Here is a 26425-nt window from a genome sequence, read left to right as displayed (position 1 = left end):
CCCAACTCTTTGTGTGTACAAAATATGACACTCTGAAGCTTGAAGAATTAGAACAATTCTAAGAATAAGACATTCCTATTCAGTGCCTGACATACTTGTATTTCTCTCTGTTGCTTATCTCCTTTTAGTCATAACTTGCAGTCTTTTATATGTGATAAGCAAGATCCTTAACAATTTTATTTTTACTGGCATAAGAAATGTATAGCTAGAGAGTTATGTAAATTCTAGCTGCCTCATTTTTCTTAAGTATTCCCAATTCATGGGCAAGTTGCTCAAAAGGAAGTTCAAAAGAAGTTTCTTTTCTTAAGAAATGATGAAAGCCCTCCAAACATGTTGCAATATTCCTTTATTGGCTTGAAATCAAGATGGAGAAAAGAAGCAAGGAGGATTGCTTTAGACAGCAAGCTTCATTTTTTAGCCTAGTTATTGTGTGTCTGGTGATATCAAGAGGAAATAATTTTATAAGGGAGAAGGCCAGAAAAAGAAGTGATGAGATGCAATAGAATGTCTTGCCAGCTGTTCCACAATGTACTTGATGATTGCTGACAGGGAAGCTGAAGGTTTCTTTCTGAGCCTTTCAGCTGCTGTAGTACTGCTCCCTGAGTTGGTCACCCCATAGGTCTTTGTTTCCATCTCTCTATATAAAATGTTGTTAATATCAGTAAAAATCATTCATTAAAATGATGAATTGATTGAAAATGGTTCCACAAAACAAAGACCTGAATGAGCCATGGTCAGTGGATCTGATAGAGACTGGTAAAGCCTTATGTTACCTGAAAAGCTGCTTCATTTTTCAGTCAAGCTTTTTTTCTGGATTTCAGCAAACATTTTCAATTCAGAATGTGTTAGTGCAGCCACCACACAGTTTCCAGCAATTTTAATATCAGTATGTTCGTGCTTGTTCTGTAAAACCGTATTTGAATATGCCACTTATCAATATTTCTGGAGTTAAAAAGCCTTTCGCCTTTTCCTCCTTCTCACAAAAGGGTGTAAGCTTGCCTAAGAATTTCTGCTGGGACTTGTGCTTGTATCCATGTTTTAGTCAGTTTTCATGCCTGATACCTGTTTTCAGGACTGTTTGGATATGTTGCTATAGTGTTTTATAAGCAATGTGATCCATAATTGTTCATCTTCTGCCTTGGCAAAAAGCTTCAAACCAAGTTCAAGCTGATTGGGTGAGATCAAACAAAAATTATGCCAGAAGCAAAAGTCAAGGCCCCAAAGGACTGCTTTTTGCATGCTTTAAAAGTAGGAGGGACAGTGCAACTAAATCTCTGCCTCTTGTTACATGACATTTTTAGACTTTTAGTCCTTTACAGGAGAATGACACAACAATTGTGGAAAATACTTCACAATTTGCACTTTAACTGCATGGCATCAACAAGAACAATTTATTTTTTTCAGCCTTGCTATGTATTGAAGACAATTTCTTTTAGTGTCTTTCAGTACTAGTCTAGCCACTTGTATTGTAGGATGCATCTTTATGAAGATTTTCCTCAAGCTGTGAATAAACATAGCAAAGTAAAGAACTGCCTTATAGAGATGCTCTTAACCATGTTATTAACTTCTATGACTTTAGGAGAGCACAGATCTATGAAGATGGAGAAGTTTGTAAAATAGAGTGCATAAAATACAGATGTTCTGTTTGTTGTTTCAATACAGCCGGTCCCTGTGTTTCTGCCCACCTTTTACAGAATGCCATTAGGATCATGGAGCTTCAACCTGGTGGACTTCTCCCAGTTTGTGAAAAGTCAAATATAATTGAAGTGAGTGTTTGCAAATCACTAGCTTACCTCAAAGGGGGAAGGAAGCAGCATGATCCTGTGCAATCATTGTCATTCTACATTAGTGAAGCATAGAACAATTAAGCCATCCAAGAGCATGGGTTGATCCAGTGGGATGTTGCACTTATTTCTGTTTGTCCTTAAAGGAAAACTGAATTGTCATAGGTTTGAAAGGTATTTGAGTTCACATGAGAAATGTTTGCACTCAAATGATTCCTGATGCTGTTCAAGAGCTAGTGGTGAGCCTAACTAGTGCTTTTACCTAAAAAAACTACTAAGAAGACTGCTTTTTGAATGATGAAATAAAATGCTCCCTGCTTGATGAGATATGGTCATCTTCAATGTACCATATGTATGTTAGCATGGGTGCATGGAGAGGACAAGAAAAGCTTGGCATCCTTGTAGTATGACATTCATTAAGGATAGGTAAATAAGTATCTGGCACTTGCATCTTTGGGGTAATAGTTTTGACAAGAGTTGTGGGAAGACATTGCATTAATTATCTGAGATCAGCACAGCAACTTTCACAACTGACAATTTTGCCTCTCCTGCATGCCAGCTGGAGAGTTACACCTCTTTATTCCCTCCCTCTCTGGGACCCCTGCTGTTCTTCTGATCCAAACTTCAGTCACTTGCTGGCTGAATGCCAGGTTGAGATTGTCCTACAGAAGTACATGAGAAAACTCAGAAGTGTTTTCTTTGAAGTTGAATATTCCTTCATGTGAACCTTTGTCTTGAGTAAAGCAAATATCCGGGGGAAAAGAAACGGAATGTTCTCCACGTGTATCTAGAACTGTTGTATGGTTTAGAAACAAACAAACTTTCTAGAATAGAAATATCTAGAATTATCTAGAAAAGCTTGTTTCCATCATAGATTATCCAGATGCATGTGGAATGCTTGAATTACAATGTGTAGGCCTCTGCTGAAGGAAGCAGCTCTAGCAAGCATGCTTTGAGCCTGTTGGTTTTCCAGGTTTTTGGAGTAACAATGCAATATTGACAAACAAGATGTGTAAACACGGAGCCACAGTTTCTCTTTGAAAGTCTGTCATGAGAGCAGTGTGTGTGTGGCTGGAACACTGCCTGTGCCTATGGATGGTCTGTACACAGCAGATGGCACAGATCAGTCCTGCATTAGTCATAACTCTGAGTGAATGGGATGTAGTGCTGTGTGTCAGGCAGCATGACTGACCTCTGGGAGGGACAGGGAGAGAAGGGGTGAACCTGTGATTGTTGCGGTGTGCATTTTGGGTTTTTTTTAATTAGTTTTGGGGATTTTTTAAGTTCTGGGTTTTTTTTAATTAGTTTTGTAATGGTTTATCGCTACACCCCCCATCCCCAAATTCCTTGTAGCCTTTCCCTGGTGATGGATCTTGTCAATCACTGCCACCATGCCCTAAGGCTGAAAAGTTCCAGTGAAGCTTCAGGGTGACTCAGCCAGGTATCAAGTTCCCCTCTCCCCGTTCTGTTCATAGATGGCCCTGCCAATTGTCCCCTGTTCTTGGTCACTACCCCCCATGCCCAGGATTGGTGCTAGGTATCTCCTTGCCCGGGAGACACCCCTGGTACTTAATGGGCAACCTGAGCCCCTGAGCTCACTCTTCACGTGGGCTTCGGGATTGAATAAACCTGTCTGCTTCCCACATGAGTGTCCTCCTTCTTCCATGCCATAACCATGTTTCAGTGTGAGGTTCAGACCCACCAAACATCAAAGGTACAAGGCTGTACCCTTCATATTGTGACTAGTGAGAGAGCTAGCTTGTAAAGCTGCACTGGACACCAGAATATGTGATACCTTAGATCATGCAGGGGGAATTTTGCCACTATCTCAAAGCAGTTTGTTGTAGACTTATTTGTGGGCCAGAATAAGTCACATAGTTGCCCCCAAGGTGAGATGTCACCTGAGCAGTTTTCTGTGAGGGTAGAGTAGAGTAGTTGAGCTGTTTAGTTGTATGCATCTACTGCTTGCCAATATATTCACTATTACAAAAGCATTCCTTCATACTTTTGAGGCCTTGTTCAGTGTATTTTCTGACACCCCAAAGAAATGCACTCAGCAGCTGAAGAGTAAGGATGCTGATCTAAAGGGCAGCTTGTACTGTAGAATTTGATCAGGGCACAGGTCATAAAATCAGGTAACAAAAACCCTGCTATGATGCCTTTTCAAGCTTTCTAAATAGCAAGTAACCTTTAAGGGGAAGGATGTGAGGGAAGGATGCCCCTTCTTTTGGAGTGCGGGAGAGGTACAAGACAGATGGTTTGATGCAGAGTGTGTTACTTGATGTGGTGATAAAGAAGTCCTTAAGTGCTGCTCAAATTATGTATGATGTAGTCCAGTATGGAAGCTTCTTTTTCTGATGACTTGGAGCATATTGTGGTGATTCATTGATAAGCACATAAGATTCCTGTGGTATCAGGTGCTATTTTTTGTCCTTATTTGAAGGAGGTGTTGCCTCAGCGCAGGCAAAAGCCAGATGGTAGCTGCAAATGTGAAACATTTGTGAAGACTATTCCAAATACCTGTATGGTGGTGTTAATCTGCAATTCTTAACAGCATTAAAAGAAGGACCTGTGTACCTAATTGTAAGAAAATTGATTATATATATACATCCGATCATCTTCTAGTGTATTGTTCAAAGAAATGAGCTGTTTCAGGTCCCTGTGTTTCTGAAAATGTGGCCCCCTTACAGTTTGATGTCATGTTTACATTCCATTTTTAACAAAACCAAGAGTTCCGTGTCTGCTGTGGAGATTTGAAGTGTTTGTTAAAAAAAGATAGGATGTTGCCATTTTTAAGTGGTAGTAACTTTGTAATAAAGTAGATACTATTTTCTTCATGTTGGCCTTTTTGCAAAACCCGGTGTGCTTATTCAGTTAAAGTATACCCTTAGGTCCCTTGGCAATTAAAGAATTTACGAATTTCAAAGAAGTAACACTGATCCTGTGGTGTTTGGCTTTTGCTAGGAGTAAATGTAACAGAGCAGTTTACAAAGTCAGTGAGACAGGGAGGTTTCCGTAGAATTTCCTGTAATTCCTACGGTGCAAAGCCATTCAAATGAACTGCAAAGAAACCTTGAGATTAGAGGAAATCTCTATGAATACAGACAAAAATCATTAAAATGTGTCCTGTGTACTCCATCTCTCCACAGTCTGCAAAGACAGTTAAATTTAACTAGGTTTGGGTTTTGTGCAATAGTAAATGAAAGAGGCCTGTTTGTGTCAAGGTATGTAAAATAATCTGTTTTGATGCCTCTTAAAAGCTTCTTCATGAAAGTTTTAATTAGTTTTTCTGTTTTTAGAGGTCTGTGCAAAACTGCATAATTCATTGGAACAAGACTGATGTGGAAATACTTAAACTATTGTTTAAAATTTGGAAGTGTTTGAACTATTTAAAGAGTTGCTTTACCTTGATTGATCTTGCTCTGTTCTTACATTAATTGGGAAGTTGTTAATGAAAACTACCTTGCTGAAAGAATTCTTTTGATTACTGCACTTGAGGATGATACAAAGGTTTTTTGCTAACTCAGTCTGCAGGTGATTTTTAATACTGTATGAATTGAAGGAATTGGTATTTTTCTGGTGGTTTTGTGGTAGTTGTCTATTCCAAATCCTGCTCCTGACAGATACGATAAGCAAATGTGATTGCTCACTTTCCCTTTTCTAGTTCCCTTTGACAAGAACCTTGGCAATTAATGAAACTGGGTGGGTTTTTTCCCCTTTTTGAAGCTGACAAGGGGAAAACTGTGAAGTTGGGTACACAAGGCATTGTATGGTATCTGTAAATATAAGGATGACCTTCTGCAACCTCCTCTGAAAAAACACTGCATCCTTTTGCTATCGCCCAGATAATCCTTATCCTGCTTGGCTTCTTGCCACCAGGAAGCTCAGTCCATGTGGCATCAGAGCCCGTGATTAGCAAGAGGAGCCACGTGGAACAGAAGTATCAGGTCTAATGTCTAATTTCAGTTGATTTATATTTCAATGTTTTGAACATGAGTGTAGTTATTACATAGTTAAGCATCGTCACTAAGAGTCCTCTTTGCTTAGAGAGGAAGGTAGGCACTGTCTGAATAAATACTTCTGTTCATTCAATAATGTGTTACTACAGAATTAATATTTATTTACAGTTGTAGTATAGAACATATATTGTGTATTAAACAGAACCCCAGAAACTAAGTAAATCCTAAACTGTAAAAAGCCAAAAAAACCCTTAGAAGCATATTTACTCTTACTTAAAAATATCCAACAAATGTGAAACTGCTCCTTGGCATAATAAGAAGACTTTGCAAAACATGGAATTCTGGCAAGTGTTACCTTTGGAAAAAAAAAATGTATTCCAATCTTTGTAGGCCATGTGTCTTTGACTTCCCTAAATTGTTTTTCTACATTTATTTTTTTGGTAGAACAATGTTTTGGAAGGCACAAGAAGAACATAAGATTCTTACCATTTTGGTTGTGAGTTGGTGGTTTTTTTTTTTGGTTTTTTTTTTTTTTTTTTTTTTTTTTTTTTTTTTTTTTTTTTTAATGAACTAAATTGTGGATTTATGTAGGGAGGACTCAAAAGGCATAACATTTGTGCAGGAAGAAGTCCATGTGTGTATAGTAAACTCTGGGGAACAACTCTTATCAGCTCTCCTGCTAAATTTCTCCCATTACTGTTTCTTCCATTTCTCCTGAACAAAAGATGTTACAGATAGTAAAGACAGTAAATTAATATTTAGCTTTGGCATTTCTGTAGTTTTTTCTTGTTTGTTTTGAAATGTTGATCACATTTTTCCTTTTCTATTCTATTGCAGAACTATTAGAAAGTTTATTGCTGTGATAGCTGTTTGGGTTCTTCTGGTTCTTATTTTATCCCTTGCTCGTGTAAAGAGAAGTCTGAGCTGCCCAGATCTCAGGGTGTTGATGACCACAATTAGGCTGTCTGGTCTCTTGACCACCCTGGATCTACAATTCTGAAAACTATTAGGGTCCATCTTTTAATGATGTCTGTTGAAAATTGAGAACTTTGGGAATCTTGAAATGAAAAGATGGAAATTGCATAAATAAGTGGAGTTCCTGAAAAAAATTATTTATACTTCAGAAGATGGGCTCAGACCATGCAGACTGGGAAAGGCAATGCCAAAGAGAGCTATGACCAATTGTAAGGCAAGCTGTTTACTCCTAAAACTTGAAATGTCTAGGAACAAAGTATTTTCTCCCATGACTTGCAGATCGCATCACTGTAGGATTTGCACTTTTCTTCCACCCAAGCAAATATTGCAAGACTAAGAGCTGTTAAAGTTATAACAAACAAGCCTTCCTGACTTGAATTTCAAATTTCTCACTATGCAAACTTTTGAGAAAATAAGAATTGAGTTACTGTGCACTGCTTCTCTCCTCCAACTGGAATATGATTTCTGGTTTTGTGTTCATCTGTAAATAAACTGCATTTCAGACAAAATTATGATATCCATCTGTAAAGCTAAGTACAGAAGAATGAATTAAGAAGATTTTTCCTGGTCTATGCTCATATACCTCTCCTTTATTAGGCTTCAATCTCATGCAAACAAGATAGCAAGTGACATGCTTATTTTATCTCAAATAACTAACCTTGCGCTCTGTTAGAAAACATCTTGGGCTAAACTTCAAGTAACAAACTCAGGATGTGAGAAGGAGTGGAAGAAAGCCTGCTTGAGCCATCTGTCTGAGAGCCTGATGCTACAATGGTGAAAACGTTTAACCTCAGCAGCTGCATTAGGCTGCTGCAGAAGGGATAAAAAGAAATAAAGAAAAAAAAAAAAAAGGCTGTTTAGGAGTGAAATGTGTTCATTATTTCTGGTATGTGTGTTGAGCTATAGTCATAAGTTCAGGTGGCCTCCCCAAATTACAGTGATAGCCATGTTACTGCTGCTGTTACTGGTTTTCCAGTGTAGGATGTTAAAGGTGTCATGCCAAGGTTTCATATTTTTCCTCGTCACTTCATAGAATTACTCATTTCTTTTAAACATAAAAGACACAGAATTCCTTCTGAACCCAAAATTTCAGGGTTTTATGGATTTTTACTGTGACAATTCTGAATTTTGAAATTTTGGTGTCAAAGTTAGTCTTTTGGGGACATAGCCTGCCACTTAGTCCTGGATTTCCTGGTTTCTTTGCCCTCTGTACTAGATTTTGTATGTTTGCGTTTCCACTGGGTAGTGTTTGGGGTTAGTTTGCATTTGTTGCATATTGAGGGGTTCCCCCCAGTCAGTGTGAGTCACTTAATGAGGCTGTTGGCTTAGATAAGGCAAGTCCAAAAAGCTCATTGCTGCTGCTGATGCTGTTTTGGAAAGATGAAAGACCATCTGATACCAGTACCTTTCTGAAAGCAGAAGGAAATAGGGATGGGCAAAACTATAATCTTCTGGCTCTTAAAACTGTTACGGGTTTTCCATTACATACACTAGAGGTTTTAATTTTCATCTGGAGTGTTGCCCATATGATTTGCATTTCCATGTTTATAGACACATTCTTCTAATCCCTATGCTTTCACTAGTGAGACTGAATTTGAGAGAAACCTACCTATACTTTTCTAAGTTACTGATTGGTTTGGTTTATATTAGTGTACTATTATATTAGTATTTAATACTAGGCATTCATATTTGAAGAAAAAAAACTAACATTTTGTGGCTCATAGCTTTTTATAAGCTTTAGAAGGCTCTCTGTGACTGTTCTTTTTAGAAATAGTTTTTTGGATATGTCTGAGAGCTAGCAGTTATTTAGAGTATCTTGATGCCTGAACGTTTAGGGCCATGATTTTTAGATTTTTTTTCTAAAAAGATATCAAGTGCCTGACTGTCATCACTGGGAAACTTGGGGTCTGCTTGGACACAACACACTATGTGCCGCAGGTTCCAGCTATCATGAAAAAAAAAACTTATATACTCTTTGTGGTTGTAATTTGTTTTTCCCAAGCTGAGATGTTGGGGGTAGATTTGTGTGATAGATACAAGCTGTTTGATTATTGTAGAATATCATATGGGTTTATACTAAAGGTTTTTTGTATTTAAATATCAACACTTACAAAAATATATATCAGCATCATTTAGCTGAAATACCTTACTGTTGTTGGCTTAAGTTAAGCCAAATTGGTTGGTAAGGAGCAAACTTGAATTACAGAGGTTTATTCTGTCCATGTCAGCCTTACAGTAGTGCAAGGTTTGCTCTTTAAATGAGGAGTCTGTGTTAAGGTTTACAGTAGAATAGATATAAATATTGATGATGTGAATAATGCTGTTTTAGGTAAAGATAACTGGAGGAGGAGGAAGAACATGTTGCTCTTTTCTGTATCTGCAGTTGCAGTTCTTAATGTAACTTAATAGTTTACCAGTGGAATAGTGTGTGAGGTCAGATGGAGCTCAGACTAGGAAATAACAGTGATTCATTTTTCCAAAGCAACTTTGCTTTTGCCTTTAAACAAATCTTAATTGGAAAAGAACAGAGTAATATGAGTAGAATGCTTTCCTTGTTGCTAACTTTTCCTCCTGTTTAATTTTATTTTGTTGCACTGCAGTTAATGAATTACAAAAACCTTTGATTAAGTGGACAATCTTTTAAAACAAAGATTTATTTTTTTTACATTTTCTGCCTTTTGACTTTTTCTTTTGATAGCAGGAACAAAAGGACACTTGTTTTTATATACTTACTTGGCCAGAATACAAATCAATATAGCAAAATAACTACTGCATTTGGAGGGTGGCAGCTTTAATAAATCAGTTAAATACTTCAGACTTCATAGTTCTTCCTGTTTTCAGTATGGGGAATTTTTTATGAATGCTTTAATGCTTTACCTCGATTATCACCTTGAAGAGTTGAGACAGTGTAGCACTGTTCTTTTTATAGTATCTGCAAAAAATTACTGATTTCCTCTGTAAATCACTGGAAATTATCAGAAGTATGCATTTTTCAAAAAACCCCCAAACTTTTCATTTTATTGCTCTCATGGATTTTTCATTTTTAAAAAAGACTGCTCTGGAGTGTTATGAACAAATGAGTAGTTGTTACAGACTGCTATTAAAATCAGTTGGATTTTGCTTTAGAGTGGTATGTATCTCCTGCCCCAAAGGACCTGTCACCATAGTCCAGTTCAGTAAGTCTCTGAAACAGCATTAGGTTCTGGCTGTGCAAAAGTTAAAAGTTGATGAACCGGCAATTTATTGTACAAGGCCCCCAGAGGAACTGGTTCCACAGATTTTAATTCATTCTAATAAGGCTAAGTGAAAATGGTGATTGTGCACTGTTGCTGATGTTGTTGCAGAAAGATTCTCTTAGGAAATAAAATCCATGTCTTATTGGATGAAAGTGTACCTCTTTTATTCAATGCACTTTCCTCCAAACAGATTAATCAAACCTACCAAAATTTAACTTCAGCAGAGCACAAGTATAGTTTGTAGCTCAAAAGGAATTGAGAACTGCTAAGAATGAATGACCTTGATAATCAACATACCCCCTTTAGTTTGAACTTCCACAAACTCACCTTTGTAGTTATTCCTAAGGGGATGGCACTAGCCTCAATCAATTTTGAATTTTATAAGTGTAAGCATCTTTGATCTCTTCTGTGGTATGTGGAAAACCATTACACTTTTTTTTTCAATGCTGTAATGAATTATGAATACTTGATATACTGTGGGGTGTTTCTTTTCAAATGTTTGTATTACTCCCTCACAACTGAGAGCCCTTTTTCTTCAGTGGTATGGTCATAATACACTTGCATCATTTATTTTATTGTTATTAATTTTTTATCTCTCCTTCTGAAAAAGCCCTCCATATACTTCTCCTGGAATTCTAGGAGTAGTAATAAAATACTTCCTCCTCCTCTTGATCTTTTCCCCTTGCTCTCTTTTCCCTTGTTTCTTCATCCATCTAGTACTTCCACTACTCTTTGTTAGCAGAGAGGAGCTGTGGGGAAGAGGGAGTCCTCTGGAATAAGAATGCTCAAAATAGGGTGTTATCTAATTCTTGAATCCAAGAGCTCTGTGTAAGGGTATTGGAACTGGCCAAATCAAAGAAAGAGGATGAAGATGGCTTACATATCAGGGTGCTTTTACAGCCTTCCCTGGATATGTCAATATAAATTCCAAATGAGTTCACTGCAAATGGAACTTGCCTGTGTAAAGCAGTGCAAAATAAAGGAGATTAGATTGCTAAACAGGCTATTGAGTTACACTTGTTTTCAGTTTTCTGTATAAATTATCCTGTTATTTGCTCATGGATCAAGTCAAACTTGATACTGTTTTTGTTATAGATGATTTTGGCAAAGCACTAACTCGTTTGTCTCAATTTCTTCACCATGTTGGAAGTGTTTTTCTTTGATAGTGTGTCAAAGCTTATTGAAGTTCTTGACATTAACTACTGTATTAAATATAATATATTGCATCCTAAAGTTGTCTCACACTAGTTTATGTGGCTGTTTTCTTTTGTCTGGGAATTTTACAGACATGTTTTAAGGCAGCTGCAGTTGGAAACCTGCTGCTGTGTCTTGGAAGCCAGCTGAAGTATCATTCTTGTATGAGCTTTCAAACTAGTACTTGGCTGAAGAGATTCAAATCTGAGGTGCCAGAGTGTGCTGATGAGGAACTGTTTTCACTGAGGTGGTTTATTTAGTCAGTCTTGTTAAACTGTTTTGATCGTTCAAGCTGATCTGACATATCTGTATGGAGCTGGGCCTCACTGCAATCCTACTTTTGAAGGAAACTTGTAGGCAATTTTCTGTCAAGATTGATTTGTTCACAGACAGAGACCTGCTTCTGTCTTCTGATAGTTTGTTGATTTGTTATAAACTGAATAGCATTAGCTGGGTACTTTATATTAGCAAAACTAAGGTCTCACATGAAGTACAATAGCACTTAAATTATATGATAATTTAACACTTAGCTCTTTTAATATCTCTTTTCTAGTTCAGGGATTCCTGTATCTTGAAGGTTTTGTAGTATAAATGGAAAACAATAGCTTTGATAATAGAATTTGTCTGTAATGCAGCCTCTGACAGCTAAAGGTTTAAATCACTTTGCAAAGCTTACTTATATTATTATTTACTCCCTGACTTCATTAGGAGAAGATGGAAACTGTGTTGTCCTTACCAGCTCCAAACTCTTTGAGGCTTTGATGGCTGTTGTGATTGCCATTCCACTGACAGGCTGCTGCACTGAAAAGAAAAGGAAGGGAGATGTGAACCCTGGGGCCGTGTGCGATACGGTATCACAGCACAGGACAGCGCGGAGCTGCGCTCTCTGTGATTACCAGACACTAAATCAGCTGTACTGTGCTAGAGCCAGAAAGCAGGAGCTTTCACACTTGCTGCCTGTTTCCCACTCATTGTAAAGCCCTGCCCTATCACTTGATAGACCTGGAAAGGAAGTGCAAAGGAAGCAAGTGCCACTGCTGGTTCAAAATGTTCCAGGGCGACTGGAAACTTTGAGCAATGGCCTGGGTGAGAAGAACAAGACCTTATTGACAGGGTTCAATCCTAGTTAAGTCTGTTTCCCATCAACTTCCTAAGTAATCACAGCCTTTCTTTTTTCATCTCCTTTGCACTCTCTGGGTCCCTCACCTTCACCTCCTTTTTAAATTTTATTTATAATTGTATGTTGTAGTGGACTGAGCAACCAAGGAGAACTAGGAACTTTCCCCCTCTCTGCTAAATCCTGGAGGAATTGCTAATGAAAAAAATGACAAAAGTATTAAAGGTAGCGTCATCTCTCCTTTTGCCCATGTTTCTGCAGATTTTCCATCAAATATTCTTTGAATTTCTCCTTTCAGTAGAGACTTGTTCTTATCATTTGATGTACATATTCTTCCAGTAAAGCCATGATACACGTAGTTTGTTATTTTCTTGTCTAACTGGTGTCATAGACTACTATTACAGGACTATAGCCCTGTGAAGATCTGTGCACATGCATGTACATGTAGTGGAAGAAAGATGGAGGCTGAAACTTTTTTGGTTTCAAGCCCTTCTAGATTGTGAGACTTTGAGGCATTTATACCATGAAGTAATTCCTTTTTTAATGCTGCACTTTTAAACATAGAGCAATGTGCCCCTTGTGCACTGTACTGGGCCATTTTGCATAAACATACCCAGGATTTTGCCATCGATGCAGTAAGCAATTTCCCTTGGCAGTCCTGCTCCTGTAGGCCCTCCTAGTGCATCTAAAATTTCTTATTTTAGTGTGTTATTCTTAGGCTCTCTATGAGGAGAAAAAAAAAATCATTTAATATAAGGTAAAAATGTTTTTTATCTGGAGCAACATGCCTTTAAGGGATGATCAGAGAGATGTCTGTTTAGTTTCTCCCTTAAATGTCTCTGGCCATGATTATGATAGAGCAGATCCACATAACAGAGCTTAAACCTGTAAGTATAGGGGCCATCTCATTGTTTTTATGGTCTTTTTGTAGCAAGTAATTTGGATCTGGTGGAATACATTCACATATCAAAGGTACAGGCAATTCAAGAAGTCAGTGAAATCTGCAGATTTCGGGCATGTGTAATCATTGAATTGGTTAGTGAGAACTGTTTTGGAGGCATAAACTTTGCTGGGTTTGTGATGGTGTGTACACATTTATAAAGGTGACATGACTTTAATGTGTGCTAGCACACATTTTAAAGTATTTGCTTTTGGGGAGCTTAATAATTTAAGTTTGACAAAGATTTCAAAGGAGGGAAAAAAAAAATCCCTGAAATTAAATGACCCAAATTCTCGATCTTCAATGACATGTATTTAAACGTTGAAAATGGCTTTTATTGTGTAGCTTAAATATAAGGTGTGCCAGGGGATGTTTTTGAAGACTCAGTAGGTCAGGCAAGGCAGAATTATTGCTGCCTTCAGAAGCCTTGTAGAAGGAACTCCTGGGCAGGGGAGACGCCAGTGTGACAAGGTGATACAGAGGCACGCTGGTTTGCAGAGAATGCCAAGCTTGTACTACCTTTTTTTTTTTTTTGCATGTTTTTCCTTCCTTGTCTCCAAAATAGTTCAAATTCAATGACCATGTTTGGGATATTTTGGAAAGATAGTCCCCAGGCACTTTATAATGGGACTTGGGAAGAGATTCAAGAGATGGAGTTCTCAACCGGCATTTGTAAGCAAGTCATCTTAAAATATACTGCTTCATAGACTAAAATTAACTAAAGAGAGTCTGTAGTATTTTTAGGTCATTGTATGAATCTGGAGAAATCAAAGTATAGACTTGTTACCCGGTCTACTCACTATAAGTTTTTTTTTCTTCTCTCTTTTGAGATCTTAAGGAGTCCAAATCTCCCAGAGCTATTCAATGTGTTTCTAACATTTTCCTATATCTTGCTCTTCCCAGGATGGATCGTACTTGGCTGAGTTCCTGTTGGAAAAAGGCTATGAGGTGAGTGACTCGATGACTGGCTGCAGGCTGACGGAGTCATTTGGATGCTGCAGCTCCAGCCTGCTTCCTCTGCTTCTGTCCTTCTCTGTGTGTTTTCCACTCCAGTCCTAGATAACAAATCAAAACTCTGGAGAGGAATGTGCAGCATGGCCTGTAATCATGCCAGGTTATTGTACTATTTATCATCTAATGTCCACTGGTGGATTCCCTCTTCTCCTCAGGGTATAGCTGCTTTGCATGTTTCCCGCCAGCTCAGATAAGCAGTGACCTGTGTGAGCCAAAACTGCAAGGAATTAGGGAATAATTTATGATACAATGTACCACATAAAGGAATAAGAATCTCTTGTTTGTTCTCTCTCTGCAGTAAAGGTGCTTTTATTTTGGCAGTTGTATTTCAGCAATGAAAACTTTCAATTTTTGCTTTCTCTGTTCAAAAAGAAAACAAACCCTATAACAAAACCCAAACAACAAATTCCAAACAAGTTGTACTTTGGTACAGTTACTTTCTACCTTTTCTCTCGCATTAATTAATTTTACTGCTTAGCATGTGTTTTTTGCTTACTTTTTCCTTGAAATAAATTCTTGTTGCATAATTTTCCCTGGCAAAAAATCACATTGTTGCTATTATTATGGTATGATTTGAGGGGTTTGAACTCATGTGAGCATAAATGTGAGTATATTTGCCTTCTTGGTCATACTAAATGCTTCTAAAATGTATGATAATGGAAGGAAATGGGGTGGTCAAATTAATCTCCCCACAATGTAGTATTTTGGGAGGGTTTAGTGCTTGTATTAATATTGAATTTTATTACTTCTGTTTTAATACTGCTTCATAGCTTAGTGAGAAGTCTCTTCTCAGCCAGTCTGTGCTTCCCATACTTTCGTACCAGGTTAATTCTGCCTTGCTTATTCCATCCTTTCTTTTGCTTTATTGGTTAATTTGCTTATTGAAGTTGGCTTTTCAGTGTTGTGAATTGATTACTATTTCTCCGTTCCCTCTGGGGACAAGACATATCATTGTGGTTGCTTTTGCTACTTTGAAGGCAAGAACATATGTTCTCCCACAGTCCACAATGAAGTTGAAGCAAATGAAATATTACCCTTTCAACAATACAAAGGTTGCTATAATTGGGTAGAGTTTTCTCTTCTGTTCTGCAGCTCTCCATCAATTGCTAGGAATTCTTTCCTGTGTTTCCATTTAGAAACCTCTGTTCCTAAATAAGTGATCACAGGTGTGTGTATGAGAACTGATTGCCTCCCTATATGAGATGCTTAATTTTTTTTTATTTTTTATTTTTTTTAATTTCAATGTGTTTGAAGATCCGACTCTGAGAAAAATCCAGTGATACATTCTTAACTAGATTAACCAGTTTGTACACATTTTGGCCTGTCACAGAGTTTGCATTTCACTTGTCCCATGCAGACAAAGGTACCTTTCATCAGTTTTCTTACGGTAATATTGCTGTCATTGGATTAAGCATTGGCAGTTTTTCTTGCTCTTGTATGTGCATACCAAAATAAGGAGTGGGAGAAAAAGAAAAAAAATGAAAAGCAAAAAACCCAGCAGGGTTCACATGGTTTTTTGTTATCACTGGATGTAACAGGCTCTCTGGATTTGTCTGCTTACTGAATTTTTTGAAGTCCTTGGATGGTTGCATTTAGCACATCTCATTGGTCAAGAGTTTGTATCACAGTTGTGAGCAGACACAAAGCTCTTGCAAACCCAATCTTTCATCAAGCTTTTGAGCTGGTGAGATTTGACTTATTGGTCAACCGTTAAGAGGAACATGAATTTCAGCATGATTTAATTCAGAGATAGATAACTTGAGTGCTCAAGAAGTCTCTCATCAGAACTTTAAGCCAAAATATTTAATTTTGCTGGAAGAATCACAGAATAATTTAGGTCTTGGAAATGACCTCCAAGATCATCCAGTCCAATTGTTAACCCGACATTGCCGAGTCCACCACTAAACTGTCTTCCTAAATGCCAGATCTACTTGTCTCTTAAATACTTACAGGGTTGGTGACTCAACCACTTCTCTGGGCAGCCTTTTCCAGTTTTGACAACACTCTCCATAAATAAATTTTTTCCTAATATTTAATCTCAACCTCCTCTGTTGAGCAAACCGGTTTGCTTCCTTCAGAATAATTAGTTACCTTAAAACAGCGAAGTTTGATATTTTACTCAGCAAAGTAATAGTTTGTTTGAGTACTCAAAACATTTTCAGCATCATTTGTGAAACTGAAGTTACTGTGAAAGCGAAGTTATTATGAAAGTGTCTTTTTTTGAAAGTGTTTCTCTGTAAGCTTGATATCCCTATAAATTATCCACACCATCTATAAGGAATTATTTTTGATAGGGCTTTTAATTACATGTTTTTTATAATGTGTCTTCATAAATTCATTATTTGATGGAAATTTCTTTTAGGGGACACATTTCTCAGTGCCTCATTGATTCTGAAAGTGCAACTGTTTTATTCAGCTATGGAAAGTTTAGTTTGGATTGTAGAATGTGGTATGTTGTGAGCAATGTGATAGGTCATACAAGAGATTTTCTGCAAGGAAATTGGCTTCATAAATTTGACCTGTAAGTTGTGAAGATGAAGTTATTGAATTCTTTTTAATCTTGCCACCAAAATGTCATTCTTGAATCAGCAAACTGGTCCCAGTCTGCAGTTGCGTGCACCTTTTTACTTGGTTAAATTTTGGACTTAAGATGAAATGAAAAATGTTTTCTTTGTCAATAACCATAGCTTGTGTTATGTGTAAAACAAGAAGCCCTGAACTAAACCAAAATGCTGCCTATTCCTGCTTCTATATTCTTGCTAATTAACATCGACTGGGAGAGTAAAGGGAGGGTCTCAACAAACCAAGTCTAGGATGCATCAAAGTACAAGGGATCGCTTTCAGAAATAAAAGCCAGGGAGAGGTGGAGGACAGTCACATGCTTAAGCTTGATTTAATTTGTGTGAGCACAACTTTTGTAGCTGGTAACCAAAGCTAACATGGGGCTGTCTTACAGGACAGGAGAAAACAGGGTCAGTGTTTGAAAAATTTCTCTAAGGTATTGGGCACAAACAGTCTTTTCTTTAATGTTAGTCAGAACCAGTGTAGCTTTTTTTTTTTTCACCAGCTTATTTATTGTGGCAGGTTAAAGGAAATTCCCAACCTGGGCTTCAGCCTTAGGCTTGTCTGTGTCTCTTGTAACCCGCTGGAGAACAGTGACTCATGAGGTCTACAAAACAGCACTGACTGTTCTGGCTGTTCTTCCAGCACCCCAGAAAGTGAATGAAAGCTCATTTTTAGAATACATTTGGGCCTTGCAGCTGCTGTTCCTTCTTTCCTCTTGTCCCCCTTATTTCTTCTCTGTCCACTCTGTCCTTTCCATAGCCCCATCTCCTGCTGCTGCTTTTCCTATAGCCCCATCTCCTGCTGCTGCCCGTCTCTGCCTCCAGAAAGGCTTCTCTACAACCAAGGAGCAACGGTTTTCTTGGCATTCACACACTGCCTCTCCAGCTCCAGTAATGTTGTCAAGCCTCACTCACTAGGAGATGGTTCTCTGGGGCAATTCAGTGTTTTCTGTACTGCGTGTGATGTTTGGGCTGCTAATGATGTCAACAAGGGAGAAGGGGAAACCACTCAATGGTGCTAAAGTAAATATGACAGCACCTGACCTTATCTCCCAATATCATGTTTGTGAATTGGATAACTGTCCATCTTTAGGAATAGAGATGAGCTCTGATTACCTGATAAAGGGGTTAGGCCCATGTACACAAGATTTTTGAGTGATGGTAATGAGCACTTTCCTCTTGATGTTTACCACTTTTCTATTTTTCCTTGTTCAATCCCCAGGTGCATGGCATTGTTCGTCGGTCCAGTTCCTTTAATACAGGCCGGATTGAACACCTCTATAAGAACCCGCAGGCTCACATTGAAGGAAGTAAGACTTTGCTTTTATATTTAGGATAATATGTGTTGTATTTAGTCTGGGCTGTGTTTTTGGTGGAGAAAGATCCCTGGGAACAGGAAGGGAATTGAATTTTCTTCTGCTAGTGTTAGCTAGCTGCTCCATCTCAGAAAGAAAAATGACCATTTTTCTCTGAAGATGATGTGGAATGAAATATGGTTACTCTTGTGTATATGAGTTTTTAAAAGTGGAAAATATGAGAAGGACCCAGGAAAGCACTTTGTTGTGTTAGAAATGCTACCACGGTTCAGAAATAGCTGGGCAGTAGCAGCTGAGAATGGCTGGGCCTGGAAAATACTATGTGAGGTTAAAACCAGTGAGATTTCAGAATAGTTAAACACGGAGTTTTTTGAGGTAGTTATCCTAAGTACTCCACTTGTTTCCTCATGAGCTCCATGGTGTCTGATGGAGATGAAGCTTTTGGAAACAGCCTGTATGAGAGCATGAATAAAAACATGATCAGTTCTTATTGATGACAGGAATGAGTCTTCGGACCTTCTGGATTCTTGCACCCAAGGAAGGGAGTACCTGCTTTACCTGAAGGAAAGCCAGTACTCTTGGAAATTTGCTGACAATTTACTATGTTCCCTGTTACCAATGATAATCTGGAAAGTTAAAATTACTACCTTTTGTGTACACATGGCAAAAAATAGTTTATTCTATCTTAAAGGAAATTAATTTGTCTCTTAATGAGAAACAGCTCAAATATTGGATGGCTCCAGTTCAGCAGAAGGATTGAGCCCTGTAACAAGCATACAGTTCTCCATGCTAGGTCTATTTTGTAGAGTTGTGCAAGCTGTTCTAAATAGTCCAGTGTAAGGTATTGGTAATAACAAGTATCCCATAGTGTAAAAAATCACGTCTTTGAAGTCTGCTTCACACTGTGGTTAAACAGAACGTAATTTTATCAAATTTAATATATAATGCAACTTCTAAATTTCCTTTGGTCTTTGCTTGTAATTTTTATTTAAAAATTGCCTAATTTCTGACATGGTATTGTTCTTATTAGTTGCTGCTTACTGTACACTGCTCATTAAAGTGTCTGATTAAGAGAGGAGTAGAATTGAATAAAATATCTTTATGAGGAATACTGAAACCTGTTTTTCTGTCAATAACAATGTACAAATTGTTTCTCATGACTTGCATTCTTGGCTCACTAAGTAGAATGAAGAAAATGAAATCAAACAGGAACTTGTGCACTGTGAGGACCATCTTGTGGTTATGAAAAGGGATTTGAGAAGACAGTGTAGATCAAAATAAATATACATACAAACATTTAAGGAAAGGGATGAAAGGAAGAAAAGAGAAGAAGTTAATTTTTTTCCCACTTCTTATCTCATTTTCCTTTAACTGAAAAATGTAGCCATATGAATGGGAGGAGAAGGAATTGGACTTGGAACCTCAGGAAAGGCTGCTCCATGGAAACTGTTTTAAAACAATGGGTTTCCAGGCAGTACTGGAGGAAGCGAAGAAGCAATAGTGGCTGATGTGAACAAACCCTAGTTTTATCTTTGCCTTGTGTGTTTTTCCTGTGAGGAATCAATTGCATGTTGCAAGATGGTGCCTCTTCATGGGCAAGGAACCTCTTTGTATGAAAAAAAGTAGGGAGCACAGGAAGGAAGACAAGGTGTATCCTAGAGCAAGCCCTCCAGCTGTTGCTTGGTAAGGAGGTCTTTAGACAGGATAATGTTACTGAAGCCCAAAGGTTCTGACATTTGATCTGTGTTTATGAATCTGTGCACCAAATAAACTCCATTTCTAGTAAGCCTTTCTGCTTAGCCACTCACTCTTGGAAGTATGAACCCTCTTTTTCGTGGGTCAGGAGGGGACATTGCTTCATTCCCTGCTCTCCTTTAGAAAGGCCATTTGGACCAGAAGCTTTGAAGACTTGATTGTGGACCAAAATGAGCACTGTCCTTGAGAGCATTAAATTTATGGTAATAGTGGGCTGGTGTCCCTGTTGCCTGGGCCAGCCCAGCTGGCAGCCCACCTTCCCCTGGGAAGCTCTGAAACTGCTCTCTGGCCTGGGGGTCGTGGCAGGACTGCATGTCTTTGGTGTAGGAGGAGGAACACAGGCTCTGGCAGCTCTTTCCTGCTGAGCATTACCTGGTAGCTTCAGCTGAGTCTGAAGTTTCTTCAGAATGTACTTTTCAACTGATGTGGCTGTGAAGACAGATTTCAAGAATATACCATGGCTGTATTACTTTATCAACCTGAAGAACCTTGTGCATGTGTTTTATGGGAATGTACAGGGCTGAACATCTGAGAACAGTGTGATCTGTTAATTTCCTTGCTGTTTTATACTGTTAAAAAAAAAAAAGACAAAAAGAAAAACCTAAACCAGCATAAATAATAACAAACTTCACATATCAGCAGTTAAAAAATGTACTGTGGATTAATATCTCTTGTAATAAAGCTTGTATTTCAGGACTAAAAAATAATAAATACTAAGGTCAAAAACATCAAATGGAAATCTATATAACTGTGACAAGTAAACATAAAAAGCTCATTCATCGATAGTTATAACTTTTTATTGGAAAGATCTGTGAATAGCGGTTGTTGGATTTTTCAATTTTGTTTTAAACAAGAGCAAAAAGGAGATCTGTTTTGTGAATTTCACTTTTGCAATATCTTCTTGACAAGTCAGCGTATGAAAAAAAGGACAACTTGATAAACCATTGCAACTTGCTCATTAAATTTTGACAGGAGCTGGTTTCATGCTCTTACCTACTTTCTTATGCAAAAATTAGAAAGAAACTGAAGTCTGGAAGAGATAAATAACATCTTTATCTAACAAATTTTGAGATTTTGGTGCAAAAAATAAACCATGTTTCATTGACAGCTAAAATGTTCTCTTAAATTTCATTCCAGTGTGCACCTGTATTTTTTTAAATGGAGAAACAATAGTAACAAATGCAACAGGTTGTAATGTAATGTTTTCTAAATGTTCATATCTTACACATTTTTGTCGTGTTGTCAAATTACAGTGAGAAACTAAAAGATGTGCAATGTTTTGGGAAGGAGAAGAAAGCTATTGATGTATGCTTAAGAAGTTATTAAAATGTTTTTGAGTGAAAAATTGGAACCCCAAACTAAAAAATGCCCCATTTTTGTGACTGGAATTCTGTATCTGACATTTGAACTTATTTATACAACCTGGGATAATGAAGTGTAAGCTATTAAACAAATGATATAGATGTTGCTAGATAAATAAAATTATTGAAAAAAGAATCTGAAATGCTATTCAATACTCCTGTAGAGAAATGTATTTTGTTGTTAAAGCAGGGGAGAAAAAAACCAAGCCTAAACCAAGTTTTAGCTGGTGATCTCTTGACTTGTCCCAATAAATGTTTACTCAGACCTCATCCTGAAATAGGATATGGACCAAGAATGCAATAGTGTTCTGAGATTAAGGTGTATTAACTCTGTTTTCTTAAAACTCTGAAGACATGAAGCTGCACTATGGAGATCTCACAGACAGCACCTGCCTGGTGAAGATCATTAATGAAGTCAAACCCTCTGAGATTTACAACCTGGGAGCTCAGAGCCATGTCAAGGTGAGTAACCTTCTCTAGCACTGAGAATTGTGAATGTGTTGGTGGTAAGTGTCAGTAATATTGCCTTGATTATTTTACACTGCAGCATTTATAGCCATTTTAACAACTGTTAATTTCATCAGGTAAACACTGCCTTCAGTCAAGACAGTTCATGTGTCTGCTGTGGTGCTAAACTACTGCATGAATTTGCTACTCAATATATATTAAATTCACAGAAGAGAGGTTAATTTGTCATTGTCAACAAAATCTGCATGTTTAAAAGTCTGTTTTTTCTGCTGTGTGAAACAACTTTTGCTGTAGACTTTGCTGCTGATCAGTCCTAGCTGAGAAATTATGTAGTCTTCTTAGGCTGAGCAGTACTTCAAGCAACATTATTGGGTTTGTGTCAGAGTGCATCACTTCCGTAAAGGCTTCTTCTGTATCAGTTTTCATGCAGGTGTGATACTCTTTGAAATATTGACCTACAAACAGAAAAAACAACTCTGCTATTATCTGAGGTGTATTACAACACTTCTGGGGTTTTGGTTACAAAAAATCAAATTAGAGAAACTGGAATAAAAAGAGGTCATATAAAAACTAGTAATTTGACCCTGGCAAGTACTGCTGCATCAAAAGGATGGAAAATAAATAGTAGAGGCAATAACTTTAATGGTTTACATTTATTAAGCTACACTGCTGTAAAAGCTCAGTTTGCTAACAAGTGACCACTATTTACTTGCAAAATCCTCATTTATACTTTGAGAACACAAACTGAAGCTGATGTCCAGGTAGTAAATTGTCATTAAAATAAATTGTGTTTCAGTCATATGTCCTGTCCTTATTGTGTGCAATGTTGTAAGCATTTTAAAGTGATAATATTCCCTGGCTTCTCTTGAGGTGAGATGTGAAGGAGTATTTAAGCCTCCTGAAAATCAGTTTGGCTTTAGTTTTCTAAGTAAGCCTTCCCACAAAAAACAGTGTCTTGTTCCTATCACCGTAAGCCTTGAAATGCAGCAAGAGGAAATCACGTTGAAAGACTGCAGTTATTGACAACACACAGAGCAGAATATAGACATGAAATGAGAATAATTCTGCTTTTAATTTGCTTGCATGATTGAATTAACTGTGTTAACATGGGTCTGGTTTATTAGCTCATGTACAGCAGTGTAACAACGGGGCTATATGAGTCCTAGGGCAGAAGATGGTCGAGAAGATAACTGAACTGCTGCTTTGCAGAGTGAAATCTGAGCCAGCAAACTATGCTGGGTATTTGCAGTCCACAGCTAGGTGTCCCAGCATCCCTTTTCTTGAACTGGTTCACTGTATAGCAATCTCTGTGGGGTTACCTGTCCCACTTAATTTGGGACTAGAATGTTAACATCATCTATCTCCATGTGCTTACTGCAGCTGCAGCAGCTTGGTCACAGCAGTGGGAGGGCTTGAAGGGGTAATAGTGGTGCTTGTGCTGCTGCCATAGATTCTTAGATCATTCTGCTGTGGCTTATGGAAAGGATTATTCCTCAAATGTCTCACTGCATGATTAGCTCAGTTGGTTAAAGCATGGGGCTAATAATGCCAGGGTTGTGGGTTTGATTCCCATATGGGCCATTCATTTAAGAGTTGGATTTGATGATCCTTCTAGGTCCTTTCCTGCTCAGACTACTCTGTGATTCTGGGCCAATGCAGATCTGGCACTGACTCTTGGCTTTTGGAAATCTAATGTCCTGGAGGACAATGAAAATCGCTCTGTTAGAAGCTGACCTGGATGCAGCAGGCTGGTACTTAGGCAACGTTAGCAGCAGTCCTATGGGAAGTCTAGATGAACTTCTTCTTATGCTTCCTAGCATCTCTAGTAGCACTTATGTTGTTGCAGTTGAGGAGAGAAGGTAAGCACCTTAAGTATGTTGACTGAGGTGGTTGGGATAGTTGACTATGTTATTGGTAGGATTTAAAAAGAATCCAAAAATGTTTAGCATTTTAAAACAATTCCCAGTGTTGAAAGAGGGACTAGATCTTGGCCATCTGTTCAGGTTAATGTCTTCACCAGAGACCTAAACAGCTGTTAGCATTAGGCTGTGGTTATATAAACTTACTGAGTTTGCTTGTGTGCATCATGTTTGGGGAGGGAGGGAGAAGAACTTCTAATCTTAGCTTGCTTCACATTCTGGTCACTTTGAACCTGTGACGTCTTCAGGGATTTTTTTGGTGGTGTTTGCTTTGGCTTGTGTTTATGCAGAATAAAGTTTTCTATCACTCTCACTTCCAGTTAGTTTATGTGAGCCATGCTGAAATGAAGGAAAATAAAATCATAGGAAGTTGGTCTGGTTTCCTGTAGGAAACCAATGAAGATGAAATTGGTTCTTGGAATGAACCCACAGTAGTCTGGGAAATACTGTCAGAGAAGACATTTTTCTGAATCATAAATAGTGAGGACTGTGACTCATAAAGTAGGTCACTGGGAGGCTGATCTGATCTGGTACATGGGAGAAAGTGAGGGAATACTGAAACTTGTTCCTTATTAAAAACAGTAAACTTAACAGAATGATATCATCAGTAGGAACAAATTATCCAGTGTGCATTCCTCCCTGTTTTGGAGAAACAGGGATTAGCTCTCTGCACTGTGGCTTCAGTATGGGATGTTCAGAAAACAGTAGCACATTCACTTCATGGGTACTAAATAAACAGTTTGGCCTCATTTTCTCTATCCGGTCTTTATATATCCTCCTGCTTTGAGTTGTAGTTCTTTGGGAATCTAATGTTAGGTAGGATGGAGACCCCAAAACCTCCCTGAGCAACCTGTTTCCTTACCTGTGCAGTTCCTTCACTCTTACATTAAAAAATAAGCACACACCACTACAAATTTTTATGTTTTTAAGTGACATGTTTCCTGTATTTCAATTTCTGACCATTGCCTCACCTCCTGTCACTGTATACCTCTGAGAAGAGTCTGTCCCAGTCATCCTTTCCCATCTCACTCATCAGGTGACACATCGGGGAGATCACTCTCAGCCTTCATGTTAATCAACCCCAACTCTTTCAGCTTCTCCTCATAAGAAAAATGCTCCAGTACTTGCAGCCTTTTGTGGGCTAAGACTACCCTGACCAGTTCTTCCTTGACTGTAAGAATTGTCTGTTCGTAACATTTTTCCTTGTGAGCTTTTCAGTCACCCACGTCAGGTTATCAGTGCCCTCCAGAAACCTTCTGGCTTGCACCTGCTGTACTGTCCCCATAACAGATATCAGGATGGTAAAATTCACCCACGAGGACCAGGATATGTATGAGCTTTCTTAGCTTACCTGAAGAAAGCCGTACCTCCTACTACATCACATTGTAAAGCCTGTTTGTGTCCCCAGGCTCCTCGTGGTCTGAGGAATATGAGTCATATGGGAAACAGGTCATCTTTTTCAGTTCCTATCACAGTCTTTTATGGGATGCTTTTTCCTGCAGTTGTAATTGTGGTCATGATAATTGCTAGAGGAGAGAGGGTGCTGTGCAACTTTATAGTGAAGAGGGTAGTGTTTGGGTCATGGCATGGAAGCTGGCATCTCCTCCTGTTTAGTACACGAGTGAATCTGATAATTAAAACTACATATTGCACGCTTTCTCCTGCAGGTTTTATCAGTGATGTTGTAGGGGCAGTACTCTTCCCCCATCACTTTTTTGTTTGTGCAGTCAGTATAGCTGGAAATATCTATGACAAAGCCTGTATCTCTCTGAGGTGGTCTCACATGAAGAAGACACTTTCGCTGCACATATACAGTGGGTGCTTAGCTATGAGGAAAGTCAAGGCACTAAGTAACTTAGCATGGAACTGGGTACTGAAGTCTCCTGATTGCAGAGTTTCTTTCAAAGTCTCATGCTGTTCAATAGCCAGGATTGGGAATTGTGCCCTCCTTACAGAAGAGCTCTCTATTAAACCTCCTTATGTTAGAAACTCTTCAGTTTGGTTTTCCTTAGCTTTAAATAGCTCAGTAACACTGAAGCAAAATAGCTCTTTCTGATTGTTGTCATTGTCTATTTGATGGATTCATTCTGAAAATAGTTCTTTTGCCCTGGAGATATGTTTTAGTAGTATGGTCCATTATACAGGAATACTCCTCTCTAATTTGTTGGGTGGGTTTTTTTATCGCACATAAATATCATTAACAAGTAAATCTTAATGATGCTACTTCTGTTTTTATGTGCTTAACTGTGTATGTACACAGTTTTCTTCTGATCCTGCAATGCTTTCTCATGGCAAAAAATAGTGGTTGTTGTTGTTGGGCTCTTGGACTTTTCAACTTTTTTTCATTAATATGACATTGCATATATGAAACTATAGGCTAAATAATTCAAAGAATTAATTGTAAAGCATTTTCCAGTATTCTATCAGTAGCAAGGCTTATAATTACTTATAACTGTATAATTCATGCTTTGTGTACTGTAACTTGTGGTTCTTACCATTCAGTATGCTGTTTTATTATTGCATGGGTTTTAAGCTTCTTATGAATATCACAAAGCTCACAGCTTCTGAGAAAATGAATGGATTTTTTTGTATGTTTTATAGAAGAAAAATCTTGACTGTTCAGTGTAACAAGATCTAGTCTAGTTAATTTTAAAGAATATCAGCCATACTCTAGAGACATAGTACAACTTATTTACAGGAAGAAACAGACTTTAATTTTATGTAATTAGAAAACTTTATAGGTATACTTTATAGAATATGTTATTCTCTCAATATAATATAAATTCCTTCCAGTTTAGCATGTGTGGCTGTTCAATTTGTTAG

General features: G+C 38.0%; 1 protein-coding gene across 1 annotated transcript in view; it reads left to right on the top strand.

Annotated features, from left to right (window-relative positions):
- The window catches only part of GMDS (GDP-mannose 4,6-dehydratase), a 406821-nt gene that overhangs the window by 46463 nt on the left and 333933 nt on the right, over positions 1-26425 (top strand). The window contains exons 2-4 of the mRNA XM_083864918.1: positions 14109-14153; positions 18006-18093; positions 21568-21677. Of these exons, the coding sequence (XP_083721044.1) occupies positions 14109-14153; positions 18006-18093; positions 21568-21677 (243 nt within the window). The remainder of the gene's footprint in view (positions 1-14108; positions 14154-18005; positions 18094-21567; positions 21678-26425) is intronic.

This window comes from Zosterops lateralis, assembly GCF_965231275.1.
Source record: "Zosterops lateralis genome assembly, chromosome: 1".
In the NCBI taxonomy this organism is placed as follows: domain Eukaryota; kingdom Metazoa; phylum Chordata; class Aves; order Passeriformes; family Zosteropidae; genus Zosterops; species Zosterops lateralis.
This window is presented reverse-complemented; position numbering and strand designations above follow the sequence as displayed.